Below are 21,926 nucleotides of genomic sequence, written 5' to 3'. Positions count from 1 at the left end.
ATGAACTCTCAATCATAAATATCTATGCTTCAACTGCAAGGGCAACTACATTCATAAAAGAAATCTTATTAAAGCTCAAAGCACACATTGCACCTCACAGAAAAATAGTAGGAGATTTCAACACCCACTCTCATCAATGGACAGATCACGGAAACAAAAATTAACAGAGACATAGGGAAACTAACAGAAGTTATGAACCAAATGTATTTAACAGATATGTATAGAACATTTCATCTGAAAACAAAAGTATATACCGTCTTCTCAGAGTCTCATGGTACCTTCTCCAGAATTGACCCTATAATTTGTCACAAAACAGGCCTCAACAGATACCAGAAGATTAAAATAATCCTATGCACCCTATCAAATCACCACGGACTAAGGCTGGTCTTCAATAGCAACAATAACAACAGAAATCCCACATACACATGGAAGTTGAGCAATGCTCTACTTAATGATAACTTGGTCAAGAAAGAAAGAAAGAAAGAAAGAAAGAAAGAAAGAAAGAAAGAAAGAAAGAAAGAAAGAAAGAAAGAAAGGAAGGAAGGGAAGGAAGAAAGAACTAAACACTTTTTAGAATTTAATGAAAATGAAGGCACAACCAAACTTATGGAACACATTGAAAGCAGTGGTAAGAGGAAAACCCAGAGCTCTGAGTGCCTCAAAGAAGAAACAGTAGAGAGCATACATTTGCAGCTTGACAGCACACCTAAAAACTCTAGAAGAAAAAGAAGCAAATGCACCCAAGAGGAATAGAAGGCAGGAAATAATCAAACTCAGAGCTGAAATCAGTCAAGTAGAAACAAAAAGGACTATATAAAGAATCAACAAAATCAGAAGCTGAATCTTTGAGAAAATCAACAAGATAGATAAACCCTTAGCCAGATTAACCAGAGGGCACAGAGAATGTGTCCCAATTAACAAAACCAGAAATGTAAAGGAAGACATAAGGACAGAATCTGAGGAAATTCAAAAAAATCACCAGATCCTACTACAAAAGCCTATATTCAACCAAACTGGAAAATCTTGAGGAAAGGACAATTTTCTAGACAGATACTAGGTACCAAAGTTAAATCGGGATCGCACAAACCATCTAAATAGTTCCATAACTCCTAAAGAAATAGAAGCAGTTATTACAAGTTTCCCAACTGAAAAAATCTCAGAACTAGATAAGTTTATTGCAGAATTCTATCAGAACTTTATAGAAGAACTAAAACCAATACTGTCCAAATCATTCGACAAAACAGAAACAGAAGGAACATTACCTAATTCCTTCTATGAAGCCACAATTACGCTTATACCTAAACCACACAAAGACCCAACAAAGAAAGAGAAATTCAGACCAATTTCCCTTATGAATACTGATGCAAAAATACTTCATAAAATCCTCACAAACTGATTCCAAGAACATACTAAAACAATCATCCATCATGATCAAGTAGGCTTCATTCCAGGGATGCAGGGATGATTCAATATATGGAAATCCACCAACTTAATCCACTATGTAAACAAATGCAAAGAAAAAAACCCACATGATCATTTTATTAGAAGCTCAGGAAGCATTTGGCAAAATTCAACACCCTTTCATAATAAATGTCTTGGAAAGAACAGGAATTCATACCCATACCTAAACATAGTAAAAGCAATATACAGCAAACCAGTAGCCAACATAAAACTAGACGGAGAGAAATTTGAAGCAATACACTAAAATCAGGGACTAGAAAAGGCTGCCCACTCTCTCCCTACTTATTCAATATAGTAATCGAAGTCCTACCCAGAGCAATCAGAAAACAAAATGAGGTCAAAGGGATATAAATTGGAAAGGAAAAAGTCAAAATATCACTATTTGCCAGTGATATGATAGTATATTTAAGTGACCCCAAAAGTTCCACCAGACAACTACTAAGCCTGATTTAAAAAAAAAAACCTCAGCAAAGTGGCTGAGCATAAAATTAACTCAAACAAATCAGTAGCCTTCCTCTACTCAAAGGATAAACAAGCTGAGAAAGAAATGAGGGAAATGACACCTTCACAATAATCACAAATAACATAAAATACCTTAATGTGACTCTAACCAAGCAAGTGAAAGATCTGTATGACAATAACTTCAAGTCTCTGAAGAAAGAAATTGAAGAAGATAGAAAGATCTCCCATGCTCATAGATTGTCAGGATTAATATAGTTACAATGGCCACCTTGCCCAAAGTAATCTACAGATTCAATGCAATCCCCATCAAAATTACAACTCAATTTTTCATAGACTTAGAAAGAGCAATTTGCAAAGTCATTTGGAATAACAAAGAACCCAGGATAGCAAAAACTATCCTCAACAGTAAAAACACTTCTGGGGGAATCACTGTCCCTGTCCTCAAGCGATATTACAGAGCAATAGTGATAAAAATTGTATGATATTGGCACAGAGATAGGCAGGTATATCGGTGCAATAGAATTGAAGACCCAGAAATGAACCCACACACCTCTGGCTTTTCTTTGACAAAGAAACTAAAACAATCCAGTGGGAAAAAAAGACAACATTTTCTGTGAATGCTTCATTCCTTCTTTAAAAGGGGAACAAGAATACCCTTGGCAGGGAAGAGAGAGGAATAGGATTAAAACAGAGACTGAAGGAACACCCATTCAGAGCCTGCCCCACATGTGGCCCATACATATACACCCATCCAATTAGACAAGATGGATGATGCAAAGAAGTGGAGACCGACAGGAGCCGGATGTAGATTGCTCCTGAGAGACACAGCCAGAATACAGCAAATACAGAGGCGAATGCCAGCAGCAAACCACTGAACTGAGAATAGGACCCCCGTTGAAGGAATCAGAGAAAGAACTGGAAGAGCTTGAAGGGGCTCCAGACCCCAAAAGTACAACAATGCCAAGCAACCAGAGCTTCCAGGGACTAAGCCACTACCTAAAGACTATACATGGACTGACCCTGGACTCTGACCTCATAGGTAGCAATGAATATCCTAGTAAGAGCACCAGTGGAAGGGGAAGCCCTGGGTCCTGCTAAGACTGAACCCCCAGTGAACTAGACTGTTGGGGGGAGGGCGGCAATGGGGGGAGGGATGGGACGGGGACACCCATAAGGAAGGGGAGGGGGGAGAGGGATGTTTGCCCGGAAACCAGGAAAGGGAATAACACTCAAAATGTATATAAGAAATACTCAAGTTAATAAAAAAAAAAAAAAGGACAACATTTTCAACAAATGGTGCTGGTTTAACTGGTGATCAGTATGTAGAAGAAAGCCAATCAATTCATTTTTATAGCCCTGTACAAAGCTCAAGTCCAAGTGGTTCAAGGACCTCCACAGAAAGCCAAATACACTCAAATAGAAGAAAAAGTGGTAAAGAGCCTTGAACACATGGGTACAGGGGAAATTTTCCTGAACAAAACACCAATCGCTTACACTCTAAGATCAATAATCAACAAATGGGACCTCATAAAACTACAAAGCTTCTGTAAGGCAAAGGACACCATCATTAGGACAAAATGGCAAACAACAGATTGGGGAAAGATCTTTACCAATTCTACATCAGACAGAGGGCTAATATCCAAAATATACAAAGAACTCAGGAAGCTAGACTCCAGAGAGCCAAATAACCCTACTAAGAATGGGATACAGACCTAAACAAAGAATTCTCAGCTGAGGAATATCGAACGGTTGAGAAGTACCTAAAGAAATGTTCAACATCCTTTGTCATCAAGGAAATGCAAACCAAAACAACCCTGAGATTCCACCTCACACCAGTCAGAATGGCTAAGATCAAAAACTCAGGTGACAACAGATGCTGGTGAGGATGTGGAGAAAGAGGAACACTCCTCCATTGTTGGTGGGATGGCAAAGTGGTACAACCACTCTGGAAATTACTCTGGAGGTTCCTCAGAAAATTAGATAGTGCACTACCTGAGGACCCACTTATACCTCTCTTTGACATATGTTAATAATGCCAATAATGCTGCAACATACAAGAAAGACACATGCTTCACTATGTTCGTAGCAGTTTTCTTTATATTAGCCAGAAACTGGGAAGAACTCAGATACCCTTCAACAGAGGAATGGATACAGAAAATGTGGTACATCTACACAATGCAGTACACTCAGCTATCAAAAACCATGACCCCATGAAATTCTTAGGCAAATAGATGGAACTAGAAAACATCACTCTGAGTGACATAACCCAGTCACAAAAACCACACATGGTATGCACTCACTGATAAGTGGATATTACTCAAAAGCTCGAAATAGGCAAGATATAATCCACAGAACACATGAAGCTCAAGAAGGGCAACCGAAGTGCAGATGGCTCAGCGTTTCTTAGAAAGGGAAACAAAATACTCATAGGAGGAGATAAGGAGACAAAGTTTGGAGCAGAGACTGAAGGAATGGACATTCAGAGCCTTGTCCCAACTGGTGATCCAGCCCATATACACACAAAATATATAGACAATATTGCTGATGGCAAGAAGTGCTGATGTAGCTGTCTCCTGAGAGGCTCAGCCAGAGCATGACAAATGCAGAAGCGAATGCTAGCAGCAAACTACTGAACTGAGAATGGGGTCCCCCACTGGAGGAGATAGAGAAAGGATTGAAGTAGCTGAAGTGGCTTGCAACTTCATAAAAACAATACCAACCAACCAGAGCTCCCAAAGACTCCACCACTACCCAAAGAGTACACATGTACAGATCCATGGGTCCAGCTGCATATGTAGCAGAGGTTGGCCTGTTGAGCACCAATGGGTGGAGAACACCTTGGTCCTGCCAAGGCTGGACCCTCCAGTGTAGGGGAATGTCTGGGGGCAACAGGAAGAGGGGTGGTTGGGGAGGGGAATACCCCTATAGAAGAAGTGGAGGGGGATGTGATAGGGGACTTATGGCTGGGAAACTGGGAAAGGGAATAACATTTGAAATGTAAATAAAAAATATCCAATGAAGAACGTTTTAAAAATTAAAAAAAATTAGCCAAAAAAAAAAGAAAGAAAAGAAAAGAAAAGAAAAAAAGAAAAGAGCCCTGTGGAATGTTCTATAAAAGCTTGAGAAGAGTGCAAACGATGGAGGTCTGGCTAGTGAAATTTCAGAGGGAAGATTAAAGAATCTGTTTAACTGGAACTGAAGAATCTATTGTGATTAACAAGATACCAGAACTATTAAAGCAAGCCTTTGCATTACTGTAACTATTGATGCCGGTTAGCGAGAGGTAAGAAATTATCAGTGATTAAGAAGAGACCAGCATCATTGAGGTGAAATCTTCTGGGAAGTGTTTTTTGGGAGTTGTGAGGTAGCTAAGGTTGTACCTCATGCAGAGCTGGACATGGTAATGTGTAAGAGTCACCCAGGTGGTACTGGTTTTGAAGGCCAGAAGGCGTCATGAAGAGTCACCAAGGCTCAGCACTGTGAGAGGCCATGGAAGGCCATTGGTGAAGGTGCAGCCTCATTTGCTATTGATGGCAGAGGACTGAAAGGGTCATGCAAAGGAGCTGAGGCTTAGCACCATGAAGAGAGCCCTTGAGAGGCTATTGGTGAAGCCTGGTTGCAGTGGCAAACAACAGTGTTTTGGAGATGCAGGTACCATGAGGTGACCACCAAGAACAGCAGCAGCAGCAGAGAACCGGCAGCTAGAAGACAAGGTGTGTGCTACAAAGGGCAGAGCTGGAGAAGTGGCCCAAGCTCTTGGAGGAGTCCGGAAGATTGTGGGTGGATCCCAGATATTGGATGGTTAGAGTTTGATTCTTATTTTGATTGTGACTGTGCTCTGATGTTTTTCTCACTTGAAGAAAGGAAGTATTTTCGTGGAGCCAACAGACTTTGAATTGAAAAAAAGACTTTGAATTTTAAAAGACATTGGATATTTTAAAGGGATGGAAATTTTAATATTTAAGAATTTGTAAAGACTGTGGAATTTAGTTGAATAAGTAAGTAATGGTAGGGGCTTAATAGTGATGTGTTTGTGTGCCAAGTTGACAAGGGGTCAATTGTATTGGCTGGTTTTGTGTGACAACTTGACACAAGCTGGAGTTATCACAGAAAAAGGAGCCTCCCTTGAGGAAATGCCTCCATGAGATCCAGCTGTAAGGCATTTTCTCAATTAGTGATGGGGGGCACCTGGTTTGTGACACCATCCCTGGGCTGGTAGTCTTGGGTTCTACAAGAAAGCAAGGTAGGGGATGTAAGTCAGTAAGTAACATCCCTTCATGGTCTCTGCTTCCTGACCTGCTTGAGTTTCAGTTCTGACTTCCTTTGGTGATGAACAGCAATGTGGAAATGTAAGCTGAATAAACCCCTTCCTTCCCAACTTGATTCTTAATATATATTAATATATATTAATATTATATATATATAATGTGATAAAAATTAGCTATTGGCAAGCCCCAAATAAAGGAAAACAGAAACAAAAAGTATTAATGACAGAATTTGTGAGTATACATACATATATATATTAATGATATTATATTATATTTATTATATTATAGGAAAAAAGCAGCATACAGGGTTAGGTAAAAACTGTCAAGATTGTTTAATTTAGTATTTGTTTTTTTTTGCTTGTTTGTTTATTTGCTTTTTGGAGACAGGGTCTAACTATAGAGGTTTTGCTCCTGGTATATTCATTCCAGGCTGGCTCTGAATTTACATAGATCCCTGTGCTTCTACCTCCAGGTGCTACCATACCAGCCCTCATTCTATGATTCCTTAATCATGTGTGTACATTGTATTGGTTTACTTCTTCAAAATTAGTTGATTTACACAAATACTTGTCATGATGGATTTTTTAAAAAGATATTTATCTCTCCTCTCATGTGTGTATATGTGAGCACATGTATCTACATGTGTAAGTGAATGCCTGAAAACTTACCTGTGTGTGTATATGTGTGTGCATATCTATGCTTCTGTAAGTTCATGTGCATATGTAAGTTCATGCTTATTGTATGCATGTGGTTGTGTAATTTATGTGCTATGAAAGCCAAATATCAACCAGAGGAACGGTCTGACTTGTGTTTTTGTCATCATTATTTTAATTTAGAGACTTTCACTGAGAGCAGAGGGTCACTGATTAGTCTAGGCTGTCTAAGCAATAAGCCCAAGGGACTGGCCTGCCCCTGCATCCCCAGCACTGAGATTCCAAGGACACACACCTCCGCTTGGCTTTTCATGAATTTGGAGTCATGCTTTCATGACAAGAGTTTTATAGACTCAGCTGTTTTCCCAGCACCTACAGTCTCCTTTAATTCCACTGTCATTTTTACTGACCTCCTTGATTTCCTGGCAGAGGGACTATCGTCTCTTCGTATCTCACAGGGTGAGTCATGGACACAGCCAAATCCCGGACACTCAAGATCCTCGCAGTTTTCAAAGAGTTGTTGTAGGTTTTAGTGACAGCCACTGTGGCATTGGGGTTCTGAGCAAGGTACTCTTGTGCTGGGTGTACTGTGACTTGTGATGGGTAAATGGAGATTCCAGGGGCAGGCTTTCCCACAGCAGCACAATGAAGGTTATGAAGATCTTCAGAGCTAGGCACAGACTGGAGTTCAGTTACTTGTTCAGATACAGCTGAGGCAAAGAGAGGGAAACAAAAGCAAGTCATACCAAAATCTCTCCTGGGAGAACATGGCATTTATCCCAATTTCTATATGACATACAAATGCTGAAAACACATCCCTATCTGATACTTCCTCACATATATCATTAAACTTCCAGTACCTTTTCCTCTGTCCACTGCCTGCTCTTTTAACACATCTATAAATTATATTATACACATCCTCAGCACTTCATAATTACAGAGGCATAATGTGGAACTCTAACGTTCTCACTAGTACTGAGATACCCTGCTAGCTTGAACCCTAACTTCCACAGTGTCTACCTTTCTCTGTTCTTGACTGATGTCTCTTTCTTTTCTCATGTCTTCATCCTGGAATAGTAACAACACTCAAATACTTTTCCTGCGTTTTCCTTCCATTTAATGGAAGCCAGTACAGCATAATGTAAAGAGATGATGTTAGGTGAGAGACAGTGCTGCCGGGGCACAACCGTCCATTGGCCTCCATTGCTTTTGTCCTGTCTAAGTAACTTGAACTAATCACCATCAGTGTTTTATTACCTAACTTTCTTTCTCTGGACAGTGGCCTTAAAAACTATAACTCTACAATGTCTACCCCGCATTATGGGACCCTTGAGGAAGATGTTATATACTTAAAATGTTAAGCCAGGTTCCATGGCTGCCTTGTGGAAAAGTGTTAAACAGACACCTGCAGCAGGATCCATCGTCAAATGTCACTCCTTGGATGTCAAACCTGTCATGAAGGAGGCACTGGGTTCCAGAATCTTGCACTGAAGCCTGTTTACATATGGTGGGAAAATCTTTTCTCCATATCTATGACTGTAAGTGCCAATATTGTGAGGCAAAGAGCCTTGGATTTTCTGCCAGATAATTGATTTGCTCAACATTTGCTAGACTTGTGAAGTTTCAGAAGATGGTCACCTTTCCTCCCTCTCCCTCTCTGTCGCCCTCCCTCTCTCTCCCTCTCCCTCTCCCTCTCCCTCTCCCTCTCCCTCTCCCTCTCCCTCTCCCTCTCTCATTTTGGATTTTATTTGTGACATTCCAAATGTCATCTCCTAATCAGCACAGCCATTTCTTAATTGTCCTTTATCCTCTGTGAAGATTCTGAAAATGAGATCCATTGTTAAGAGATATAGATATATTGTCACATACTTCTGCAGAGTATTCTAAAAAAACTCTCTGCCTTAGGATTAGCAATTTATTTGCTTCTTATGCTCAGTAAAACATCCAGATAACCCAATTAAAAATAGGGTTCAGAGCTAAACAGAGAATTTTAAATATAGGAATCCCAAATGGACAAAAACCATTTAAAGCAATGTTCAACATCCTTAGTCATTAGGGAAATGAAAATCAAAATGACTCTGAGATTCCATCTTTTATATCTATCAGAATGGCCAAGATCATAAACTCAGGTGACAGTGCATGCTGGCAAGGTTGTGAAACAAGGGGAACTCTACTTCATGGCTGATGGATGGGCAAACTGTACAACCACTTTGGAAAACAATTTGGTGGTTTCTCAGAAAGTTCTACCTCAAGAGCAACTACACCACTTCTGAGCACATACTCAAAAGATGTCCCACTGAACCACAAGCACATTTGCTCAACTATATTTATTGAAGCTTTATTTGTAATCGCTATAAATTTGACACTTTGAGATTTAATGAATTCCTCTAAATTTCCTCTAAAATTTTGATTATATCTATCAAGAAATTTAAAAAAAACAGAAATGAATAGATCCCAAGTGGTCATCTATTTTTTTTAAGTCAACAACAGATAAAATAAACCCATAGTATAGGGAGATATGCTATAGAGAGTAAAAGGAAAGACGTCTGGGTTCTGCTGTGGAACGCTGTCCATCTTCCTTAGTCTCTGCTTTATTTAAATATGAAAATTAAAAAAACAACCATGGGACTGGAAAGATGGCTCAGCAGTTAAGAACACTGACTGCTCTTCCAGAAGTCTTGAGTTTAATTCCTAGCAACCACATGGTGGCTCACAACCATCTCTAATAGTATACGATGTCCTCTTCTGGTATGTCTGAAGAGAGCAACAGTGTACTCATGTGCATAAAATAAATCTTAAAAAAAAATAACCTACACACCTTGATCCATTTTAGGACATAAGCTTTTCCCTCATTTCATCTTCACAATCAAATTACAAGCAATTTTGTATCAAATACTTTAAAAATCAATATAGTGAATCTAAACTGTATAAAAGTATCAGGGACCTTTCAAATGCATGAGGCAACTTTATTGTGAGAGAAACCCTGTGCTTATCAGTTCTGTGCTCATGTTTTACTTGGTCTAATTTTTAAGACTGAGGTCTCCTGGAAATTCTTTCTTTTCCTGCACCATATCATTTTTAATTTAAAAAAATAGGTATAACGTTACCAGTTCCATAGCTTTGAATAAAATGAGAACACAAGGTCATCTGACAGTTATATGTCACCAGAAACATTGCAATTTCCATATGTAGTTTGTTCCTTGCACTCAGGAAAGGACTGAACAGTACACACGAAAACCCAAACAAGCAAAAATAAATAAGTAAATAAGTAAATAAATATCTGAGCTGTCCATCACTGATTACCCAACAGTTTCCGAACTGTCTAGCCCCTCATCATCACTTGCTCCCAGATTCTCTTTCCCTTTATAGTCTGAGCTATTTCATGACAGAAGTCTTCCTCATCAAACATAGTCAATACTAATTTATTATTTATTGATACTAAAGATTGAACTCCAGACATTATCCAGGCTAAGCAGAAGCTTTGTCCCTAAACCTCAGTTTCTCTTTTCAGTTTAGCATAGTTTTTGTTTTCTCTCCTCAATTATTTTTTAAACATGTAATCCTGATTTTTAATTATGCTTGTGATGGGGATGTGTGCCCAGGGATCCACAGAGGATGCAAGAGATCTTTCGATCTTTTCACCTGAGTTTAAGGTGCTTTTGAGCATTTTGATGTAGGTGCTTGGGACAGATCTTGGGTTCTCTTACAGAGTGCCATGTGCTCCTAACTCTTATCTACTGAGCTACTTCTCAAGACGCCTCACCTGAATTCTTCAAGAAACTAGTTATTGTTTAACCTGAAGAAAACAGAAAATTACTATGACAACGTTTGTTGAATTCTTACAAAAGCTCGGCTTGTAATCATGGAGAATTCCATAAAGCACATTTTTTTTAGGCTGGTCTATATAATAAAAATGTCTTAATACATACGAAAAGGTTTTTAACATTACATGGTCTGCATACTTGATTTTGAAAACAGGGTATAATTCAAAGACAAGGGATTCTGTGACGAGATGCTTTGGATCTAGCTTGTCTTTTGCCTTTTTATCCTTCCATCAAGGAGATAAAGAGGAAATCATCTAATTTGAGCAAGTTGTACACACCTCAGAATCTGTATTCCTGCCTTTGTTCTCATCATTCTATCCTCTATAGTCACTGTTTCAAGTATGTTCACATTACATGATTTGCTAGCTGTGTGATTTTATAGGTATATGGTTAGCAAACTGAAACTAGCATACATCCTCTTTACCTACTGGAGCAAAAGTAAATGTCCTGTGACCTAATATTTATTCGCCACTCACTTCCAGCTAAACATACATAAAAGAAAATACACTTACCTGATTCTTGTGCACAGAGAGGAAGCATTAAGAGATGGGTGACGCAAAGAAGTGAAAAATCCATTGAATCTGATGATGAAGGTCTTTTTCTAACAGTTACAGTATCGTGTTTCCCAGCTAAGCTTCCAAATGAGGCTGAAGTTCATGCCCCACACCAGATGGTTATTCATTAACAAGATTATTTGCCTATTATAATTGTTTTAGTGATGAAGGGTAGTGGGCCCAGATCATTCATTGTGGTTTTTTTTCTTCATCTTTATTAAATTGGGTATTTATTTACATTTCAATTGTAACTCCCTTTCCCAGTTTCCAGACCAACATCCCCCTAACCCCTCCCTCTCCCCTTCTATATGAGTGTTCCCTTCCCCATCCTCCCACCATTACCACCCTCCCCACAAGAATCCCGTTCACTGGGGAGGTCCAGCCTTGGCAGGACCAAGGGCTTCCCCTTCCACTGGTGCCCTTACTAGGCTATTAATTGCTACCTATGCAGTTGGAACCCAGGGTCAGTTCATGTATAGTCTTTGGGTCGTGGCTTTGTCCCTGGAAGCTCTGGTTGGTTGGCATTGTTGTTCATATGGGGTCTCAAGCCCCTTCAAGCTCTTTCAGTCCTTTCTCTGAATCCTTCAACGGGGGTCGCGTTCTCAGTTCAGTGGTTTGCTGCTCTCATTCGCCTCTGTATTTGCAGTATTCTGCCAGCCCATTCATTGTTAATGGTTGCATTCTTAGCCTAGCATGCCTTATGAAGCAAACCAGTAACCAGAATCCTTCTGTGGCTTCTACACCAGCTCCTGCCTCCAGGTTTCTTCACTGTATAAGTTCCTGCCCTCATTGCTTTGACAGTGAACTGTTACACAGAACTGTGAGGAAGATAAACCTCCCCCCCCCCGCCAAGTTGCATCTGCACATGGTATTTCATCACAGCAAAGTAACACTAGTAATACCTAGTAACACCTCCTTCCTCATTTGAAAACAAGTCTGTGAACGTATGGTGTTGTACATCTTTAACCTCAGCCCCCAGGAGGTAAAAAGTCAGAAATGTGTCTTGAGACTCAGGATAGTAAATGGCTACCTGAAGAGTTTCAGATACTAAGAATGACACAGTGGATTAATTTAAGAGGAAAAGAGGAAGGGAAGAGAGAGGAGGAATTGGAGTGAGAAAGAGGAAGGGAAAATTATGCACATACAGTGTTCATGATGTGAAATTTTTTGAAAAAAGAATTTTTTTTTTTCGGAGCTGGGGACCGAACCCAGGGCCTTGCACTTCCTAGGTAAGCGCTCTACCACTGAGCTAAATCCCCAGCGAAAAAAGAATTTTAATTTATATTCTATTGCAAAAGTTTTTTAAGATTTTAAGATTTATTTTATGCACATGAGTACACTGTTGCTCTCTTCAGACATACCAGAAGAGGACATCGTATCCTATTAGAGATGGTTGTGAGCCACCATGTGGTTGCTAGGAATTGAACTCAAGACTTCTGGAAGAGCAGTCAGTGTTCTTTTTTTTTTTTATATATATACATTTTTTTTTTATTAACTTGAGTATTTCTTATATACATTTCGAGTGTTATTCCCTTTCCCGGTTTCCGGGCAAACATCCCCCCCCTCCCCTTCCTTATGGGTGTTCCCCTCCCAACCCTCCCCCCATTGCCGCCCTCCCCCCATAGACTAGTTCACTGGGGGTTCAGTCTTAGCAGGACCCAGGGCTTCCCCTTCCACTGGTGCTCTTACTAGGATATTCATTGCTACCTATGGGGTCAGAGTCCAGGGTCAGTCCATGTATAGTCTTTAGGTAGTGGCTTAGTCCCTGGAAGCTCTGGTTGCTTGGCATTGTTGTACTTTTGGGGTCTCGAGCCCCTTCAAGCTCTTCCAGTTCTTTCTCTGATTCCTTCAATAGGGGACCTATTCTCAGTTCAGTGGTTTGCTGCTGGCATTCGCCTCTGTGTTTGCTGTATTCTGGCTGTGTCTCTCAGGAGCGATCTACATCCGGCTCCTGTCGGTCTGCACTTCTTTGCTTCATCCGTCTTGTCTAATTGGGTGGCTGTATATATATGGGCCACATGTGGGGCAGGCTCTGAATGGGTGTTCCTTAAGTCTCTGTTTTAATCTTTGCCTCTCCCTTCCCTGCCAAGGGTATTCTTTTTCCTCATTTAAAGAAGGAGTGAAGCATTCACATTTTGATCATCCGTCTTGAGTTTCGTTTGTTCTAGGGATCTAGGGTAATTCAAGCATTTGGGCTAATAGCCACTTATCAATGAGTGCATACCATGTATGTCTTTCTGTGATTGGGTTAGCTCACTCAGGATGATATTTTTCAGTTCCAACCATTTGCCTACGAATTTCATAAACTCGTTGTTTTTGATAGCTGAGTAATATTCCATTGTGTAGATGTACCACATTTTCTGTATCCAATCCTCTGTTGAAGGGCATCTGGGTTCTTTCCATTTTCTGGCTATTATAAATAAGGCTGCGATGAACATAGTGGAGCAAGTGTCTCTTTTATATGTTGAGGCATCTTTTGGGTATATGCCCAAGAGAGGTATAGCTGGATCCTCAGGCAGTTCAATGTCCAATTTTCTGAGGAACCTCCAGACTGATTTCCAGAATGGTTTTACCAGTCTGCAATCCCACCAACAATGGAGGAGTGTTCCTCTTTCTCCACATCCTCGCCAGCATCTGCTGTCACCTGAGTTTTTGATCTTAGCCAATCGCACTGGTGTGAGGTGAAATCTCAGGGTTGTTTTTCCCTTGATTTGCATTTCCCTTATGACTAAAGATGTTGAACATTTCTTTAGGTGTTTCTCAGCCATTCGGCATTCCTCAGCTGTGAATTCTTTGTTTAGCTCTGAACCCCATTTTTTAATAGGGTTATTTGTTTCCCTGCGGTCTAACTTCTTGAGTTCTTTGTATATTTTGGATATAAGGCCTCTATCTGTTGTAGGATTGGTAAAGATCTTTGCCCAATCTGTTGGTTGCCGTTTTGTCCTAACCACAGTGTCCTTTGCCTTACAGAAGCTTTGCAGTTTTATGAGATCCCATTTCTCAATTCTTGATCTTAGAGCATAAGCCATTGGTGTTTTGTTCAGGAAATTTTTTCCAGTGCCCATGTGTTCCAGATGCTTCCCTAGTTTTTCTTCTATTAGTTTGAGTGTGTCTGGTTTGATGTGGAGGTCCTTGATCCACTTGGACTTAAGCTTTGTACAGGGTGATAAGGATGGATCGATCTGCATTCTTCTACATGTTGCCCTCCAGTTGAACCAGCACCATTTGCTGAAAATGCTATCTTTTTTCCATTGGATGGTTTTGGCTCCTTTGTCAAAAATCAAGTGACCATAGGTGTGTGGGTTCATTTCTGGGTCTTCAATTCTATTCCATTGGTCTATCTGTCTGTCTCTGTACCAATACCATGCAGTTTTTATCACTATTGCTCTGTAATACTGCTTGAGTTCAGGGATAGTGATTCCCCCTGAAGTCCTTTTATTGTTGAGGATAGCTTTAGCTATCCTGGGTTTTTTGTTATTCCAGATGAATTTGCAAATTGTTCTGTCTAACTCTTTGAAGAATTGGATTGGTATTTTGATGGGGATTGCATTGAATCTGTAGATTGCTTTTGGTAAAATGGCCATTTTTACTATATTAATCCTGCCAATCCATGAGCATGGGAGATCTTTCCATCTTCTGAGGTCTTCTTCAATTTCTTTCCTCAGTGTCTTGAAGTTCTTATTGTACAGATCTTTTACTTGCTTGGTTAAAGTCACACCGAGGTACTTTATATTATTTGAGTCTATTATGAAGGGTGTCGTTTCCCTAATTTCTTTCTCGGCTTGTTTCTCTTTTGTATAGAGGAAGGCAACTGATTTATTTGAGTTAATTTTATACCCAGCCACTTTGCTGAAGTTGTTTATCAGCTTTAGTAGTTCTCTGGTGGAACTTTTGGGATCACTTAAATATACTATCATGTCATCTGCAAATAGTGATATTTTGACCTCTTCTTTTCCGATCTGTATCCATTTGATCTCCTTTTGTTGTCTGATTGCTCTGGCTAGAACTTCAAGAACTATATTGAATAAGTAGGGAGAGAGTGGGCAGCCTTGTCTAGTCCCGGATTTTAGTGGGATTGCTTCAAGTTTCTCTCCATTTAGTTTAATGTTAGCAACTGGTTTGCTGTATATGGCTTTTACTATGTTTAGGTATGCGCCTTGAATTCCTATTCTTTCCAGGACTTTTATCATGAAGGGGTGTTGAATTTTGTCAAATGCTTTCTCAGCATCTAATGAAATGATCATGTGGTTCTGTTCTTTCAGTTTGTTTATATAATGGATCACGTCGATGGTTTTCCGTATATTAAACCATCCCTGCATGCCTGGGATGAAACCTACTTTATCATGGTCGATGATTGTTTTGATGTGCTCTTGAATTCGGTTTGCCAGAATTTTATTGAGTATTTTTGCGTCGATATTCATAAGGGAAATTGGTCTGAAGTTCTCTTTCTTTGTTGTGTCTTTGTGTGGTTTAGGTATAAGAGTAATTGTGGTTTCGTAGAAGGAATTCGGTAGGGCTCCATCTGTTTCAATTTTGTGGAATAGTTTGGATAATATTGGTATGAGGTCTTCTAGGAAGGTTTGATAGAATTCTGCACTAAACCCGTCTGGACCTGGCCTCTTTTTGGTTGGGAGACCTTTAATGACTGCTTCTATTTCCTTAGGAGTTATGGGGTTGTTTAACTGGTTTATCTGTTCCTGATTTAACTTCGATACCTGGTATCTCTCTAGGAAATTGTCCATTTCCTGAAGATTTTCAAATTTTGTTGAATATAGGTTTTTATAGTAAGATCTGATGATTTTTTGAATTTCTTCTGAATCTGTAGTTATGTCTCCCTTTTCATTTCTGATTTTGTTAATTTGGACGCACTCTCTGTGTCCTCTCGTTAGTCTGGCTAAGGGTTTATCTATCTTGTTGATTTCCTCAAAGAACCAACTTTTGGTTCTGTTGATTCTTTCTATGGTCCTTTTTGTTTCTACTTGGTTGATTTCTGCTCTGAGTTTGATTATTTCCTGCCTTCTACTCCTCCTGGGTGTATTTGCTTCTTTTTGTTCTAGAGCTTTTAGGTGTGCTGTCAAGCTGCTGACATATGCTCTTTCCTGTTTCTTTCTGCAGGCACTCAGCGCTAAGAGTTTTCGTCTTAGCACAGCTTTCATTGTGTCCCATAAGTTTGAGTATGTTGTATCTTCATTTTCATTAAATTCTAAAAAGTTTTTAATTTCTTTCTTTATTTCTTCCTTGATCAGGTTATCATTGAGTGGAGCATTGTTCAATTTCCACGTATATGTGGGCATTCTTCCCTTATTGTTATTGAAGACCAGTTTTAGGCCGTGGTGGTCCGATAGCACCCATGGGATTACTTCTATCTTTCTGTACCTGTTGAGGCCCGTTTTTTGACCAATTATATGGTCAATTTTGGAGAAAGTACCATGAGGAGCTGAGAAGAAGGTATATCCTTTTGCTTTAGGATAGAATGTTCTATAAATATCCGTTAAGTCCATTTGGTCATGACTTCTCTTAGTCTGTCGACATCACTGTTTAATTTCTGTTTCCATGATCTGTCCATTGATGAGAGTGGTGTGTTGAAATCTCCCACTATTATTGTGTGAGGTGCAATGTGTGTTTTGAGCTTTAGTAAGGTTTCTTTTACCTATGTAGGTACCCTTGTATTTGGGGCATAGATATTTAGGATTGAGTGTTCATCTTGGTGGATTTTTCCTTTGATGAATATGAAGTGTCCTTCCTTATCTTTTTTGATGACTTTTAGTTGGAAATTGATTTTATTTGATATTAGAATGGCTACTCCAGCTTGCTTCTTCTGACCATTTGCTTGGAAAGTTGTTTTCCAGCCTTTCACTCTGAGGTAGTGTCTGTCTTTGTCTCTGAGGTGTGTTTCCTGTAGGCAGCAGAATGCAGGGTCCTCGTTGCGTATCCAGTTTGTTAATCTATGTCTTTTTATTGGGGAGTTGAGGCCATTGATATTGAGAGATATTAAGAAATAGTGATTATTGTTTCCCTTTATATTCATATTTGGATGTGAGGTTATGTTTGTGTGCTTTCATTCTCTTTGTTTTGTTGCCAAGACGATTAGTTTCTTGCTTCTTCTAGGGTATAGCTTGCCTCCTTATGTTGGGCTTTACCATTTATTATCCTTTGTAGTGCTGGATTTGTAGAAAGATATTGTGTAAATTTGGTTTTGTCATGGAATATCTTGGTTTCTCCATCAATGTTAATTGAGAGTTTTGCTGGATACAGTAACCTGGGCTGGCATTTGTGTTCTCTTAGGGTCTGTATGACATCAGTCCAGGATCTTCTGGCCTTCATAGTTTCTGGCGAGAAGTCTGGTGTGATTCTGATAGGTCTCCCTTTATATGTTACTTGACCTTTTTCCCCTTACTGCTTTTAATATTCTTTCTTTATTTTGTGCGTTTGGTGTTTTGACAATTATGTGACGGGAGGTGTTTCTTTTCTGGTTCAATCTATTTGGAGTTCTGTAGGCTTCTTGTATGTCTATGGGTATCTCTTTTTTTAGGTTAGGGAAGTTTTCTTCTATGATTTTGTTGAAGATATTTACTGGTCCTTTGAGCTGGGAGTCTTCACTCTCTTCTAAACCTATTATCCTTAGGTTTGATCTTCTCATTGAGTCCTGGATTTCCTGTATGTTTTGGACCAGTAGCTTTTTCCACTTTACATTATCTTTGACAGTTGAGTCAATGATTTCTATGGAATCTTCTGCTCCTGAGATTCTCTCTTCCATCTCTTGTATTCTGTTGGTGAAGCTTGTATCTACAGCTCCTTGTCTCTTCTTTTGGTTTTCTATATCCAGGGTTGTTTCCATGTGTTCTTTCTTGATTGCTTCTATTTCCATTTTTAATTCCTTCAACTGTTTGATTGTGTTTTCCTGGAATTCTTTCAGGGATTTTTGTGTCTCCTCTCTATGGGCTTCTACTTGTTTATTTATTTTTTCCTGGAATTCTTTCAGGGATTTTTGTGTCTCCTCTCTATGGGCTTCTACTTGTTTATTTATGTTTTCCTGGAATTCTTTCAGGGATTTTTGCGATTCTTTCAGGCATTTTTGCGATTCCTCTCTGTAGGCTTCTACTTGTTCTCTAAGGGAGTTCTTCATGTCTTTCTTGAAGTCCTCCAGCATCATGATCAAATATGATTTTGAAACTAGATCTTGCTTTTCTGGTGTGTTTGGATCTGGGATCTGGGAGCAGAGAGCTCCCAACCTCTAATCTTGCCATCAGCCTGGTTTTTAGGGATTTCCATGGGTCCTCTTTAGCCAAAAACTCAATTAGATATAATCCAAACCTTATACTGGAAGCTTGACTTGATGACCAGAAATGAGCAGTTGGATATCTATGTCCTCTGTTATTTAGTGATTTCATTTAAATCAACTTCTAATGTGGACATGTTAGAGAAAGCTTCTAGTGTATTCGGTTTATACCACCTCTCCAATGACTATTAATTTTAGCTGTGTCTACATACTGATCATGAATATGGGAGGAACCACTCCATAGTCTAAACCAAACAAAATAAAATGGAGAAGTTGAGGTAAGCACCAATAGTTATCTCTGTTTGCTTTCTGATGGTAGATGCAATATGACTAGTTCCATGTTGCTGATGCTGTTTCGTCTTCACTATTGTGTACCCTAGGACCATGAATTCAAATACCATCTTCCTTCATTTTGCCCCTTTTATCATGTATTGTGTCACAGCAATGTGAAAAGTAACTCATACAGCTTCTAAGTTTAAAAATACAGGAAATACAGAAAACAATGAGAAGATCAAACCTAAGGATAATAGGTAGAGAAGAGTGTGAAGACTCCCAACTTAAAGAGCCAGTAAATATCTTCAACAACATTATAGAAGAAAATTTCCCTAACCTAAAGAGATGCCAATAAACACACAAGAATTCTACAGAACTCCAAAGAGATTGGACCAGAAAAGAAATTTCTCCCATCACATAGTAGTCAAAGCACCAAATGCACAAAAGTAAGAACATTAAAAGGAGTTAGGGAAGAAGATCAAGTTATATATAAAGGCAGACCTATCAGAATTACATCAGATTTTCACTAGAGACTACAAAGTATGGAAGATCCGGGGAAGATGTCATACAGACCCTAAGAGAACACAAATGCCAGACCAGGCTACTATATCCAGTATAACTCTCAATTAACATAGATGGAGAAACCAAGGTATTTCATGAAAAAACCAAGTTTACACAATATCTTTCTACAAATCCAGCCCTACAAAGGATAGTAGATGGAAAACTCTAACACACGGAGGGAAAATACACCCTAGAAAAAGCAAGAAAGTAACCTCCTTACAACCAAAAAGAATAGAGCCACACAAACATAATTCCACCTCTAACAACAAAAATAACAGGAAACAACAATCACTCTTCTTTAATATCTCTTAACATCAATGGGCACAATTCCCCAATAAAAAGACATAGGCTAACAGACGAGATACATAAAGAGGACCAAGCATTTTGCTGTATACAGAGAATATACCTCAGTGACAAAGACAGACACTACCTCAGAGTAAAAGGCTGGAAAACAACTTTGAAGCAAATGGTCACAAGCTGGAGTTACAATTCTAATATCGAATAAAATCAACTTTTAGTCAAAAGTTATCAAAAAAGATAAGGAAAGACACTTCATATTCATCCAAGGAAACATCTACCAAGACGAACTCTCAATCCTAAATATCTATGCTTCAACTGCAAGGGCAACTACATTCATAAAAGAAATCTTACTAAAGCTCAAAGAACACATTGCACCTCACACAATAATAGTAGGAGATTTCAACACCCTACTCTCATCATGGAAACAAAAACTAAACAGAGACACAGGGAAACTAACAGAAGTTATGAACCAAATGTATTTAACAGATATTTATAGAACATTTCATCTGAAAACAAAAGAATATACCGTCTTCTCAGAACCTCATGGTACCTTCTCCAGAATTGACCCTATAATTGGTCACAAAACAGGCCTCAACAGATACAAGAAGATTAAAATAATCCTATGCATCCTATCAAATCACCACAGATTAAGGCTGGTCTTTAATAACAACAATAACAACAGAAATCCCACATACACATGGAAGTTGAACAATGCTCTACTCATCATTAACTTGGTCAAGAAAGAAAGAAAGAAAGGAACTAAAGACTTTTTAGAATTTAATGAAAATAAAGGCACAACATACCCAAACATATGGGACACAATGAAAGCTGTGCTGAGAGGAAAACTCAGAGTTTTCCTCCAAGAAGAAACAGTAGAGAGCATACATTTGCAGCTTGACAGCACACCTAAAAGCTCTAGAAGAAAAAGAAGCAAATGCACCCGAGAGGAATACAAGGCAGGGAATAATCAAACTCAGAGCTGAAGTCAACCAAATAGAAACAAAAAGGACTATAGAAAGAATCAACAAAATCAGAAGCTGATTCTTTGAGAAAATCAACAAGATAGATAAAACCTTAGCCAGATTAACCAGAGGGCACAGAGAATGTGTCCTAATTAACAGAATCAGAAATGAAAAGGAAGACATAATGATAGAATCTGAGGAAATTCAAAAAATCACTAGATCCTACTACAAAAGCCTATATTCAACAAAACTGGAAAATCTTGAGGAAAGGACAATTTTCTAGACAGATACTAGGTACCAAAGTTAAATCGGGATCACACAAACCATCTAAATAATTCCATAACTCCTAAAGAAATAGAAGCAGTTATTACAAGTTTCCCAACTGAAAAAATCCCAGAACTAGATAGGTTTAATGCAGAATTCTATCAGACCTTTATAGAAGAACTAAAACCAATACTGTCCAAATCATTCGACAAAACAGAAACAGAAGGAACATTACCTAATTCCTTCTATGAAGCCACAATTACGCTTATACCTAAACCACACAAAGACCCAACAAAGAAAGAGAAATTCAGACCAATTTCCCTTATGAATACTGATGCAAAAATACTTCATAAAATCCTCACAAACTGATTCCAAGAACATACTAAAACAATTATCCATCATGATCAAGTAGGCTTCATTTCAGGGATGCAGGGATGATTCAATATATGGAAATCCACCAACTTAATCCACTATGTAAACAAATGCAAAGAAAAAACCCACATGATCATTTTATGAGAAGCTCAGGGAGCATTTGGCAAAATTCAACACCCTTTTATGATAAATGTCTTGGAAAGAACAGGAATTCATACCTATACCTAAACATAGTAAAAGCAATATACAGCAAACCAGTAGCCAACATAAAACTAGACGGAGAGAAATTTGAAGCAATACACTAAAATCAGGGACTAGACAAGGCTGCCCACTCTCTCCCTACTTATTCAATATAGTAATCGAAGTCCTACCCAGAGCATTCAGAAAACAAAATGAGGTCAAAGGGATATAAATTGGAAAGGAAAAAGTCAAAATATCACTATTTGCCAGTGATATGATAGTATATTTAAGTGACCCCAAAAGTTCCACCAGAGAACTACTAAGCCTGATTTAAAAAAAAAAAACCTCAGCAAAGTGGCTGAGCATAAAATTAACTCAAACAAATCAGTAGCCTTCCTCTACTCAAAGGATAAACAAGCTGAGAAAGAAATGAGGGAAATGACACCTTCACAATAGTCACAAATAACATAAAATACCTCAATGTGACTCTAACCAAGCAAGTGAAAGATCTGT

The 21,926-nt window shown here is 38.9% G+C and overlaps 1 protein-coding gene across 1 annotated transcript in view; it reads right to left on the bottom strand.

The window, feature by feature from the left end:
• Positions 1-7,169: 7,169 nt before the first annotated feature.
• The window catches only part of LOC148002598 (uncharacterized), a 49,100-nt gene continuing 34,343 nt past the window's right edge, over positions 7,170-21,926 (bottom strand). The window contains exon 4 of the mRNA XM_087577339.1: positions 7,170-7,554. Coding sequence (XP_087433465.1) covers positions 7,247-7,554 — 308 coding nt within the window. The 3' untranslated portion in view covers positions 7,170-7,246. The remainder of the gene's footprint in view (positions 7,555-21,926) is intronic.

Source organism: Rattus norvegicus, chromosome 11, assembly GCF_021556685.1.
Source record: "Rattus norvegicus strain SHRSP/BbbUtx chromosome 11, alternate assembly SHRSP_T2T, whole genome shotgun sequence".
NCBI classification, from domain to species: domain Eukaryota; kingdom Metazoa; phylum Chordata; class Mammalia; order Rodentia; family Muridae; genus Rattus; species Rattus norvegicus.
The sequence above is the reverse complement of the archived record's forward strand: the minus strand, read 5'-3'. Positions and strand labels throughout refer to the sequence as shown.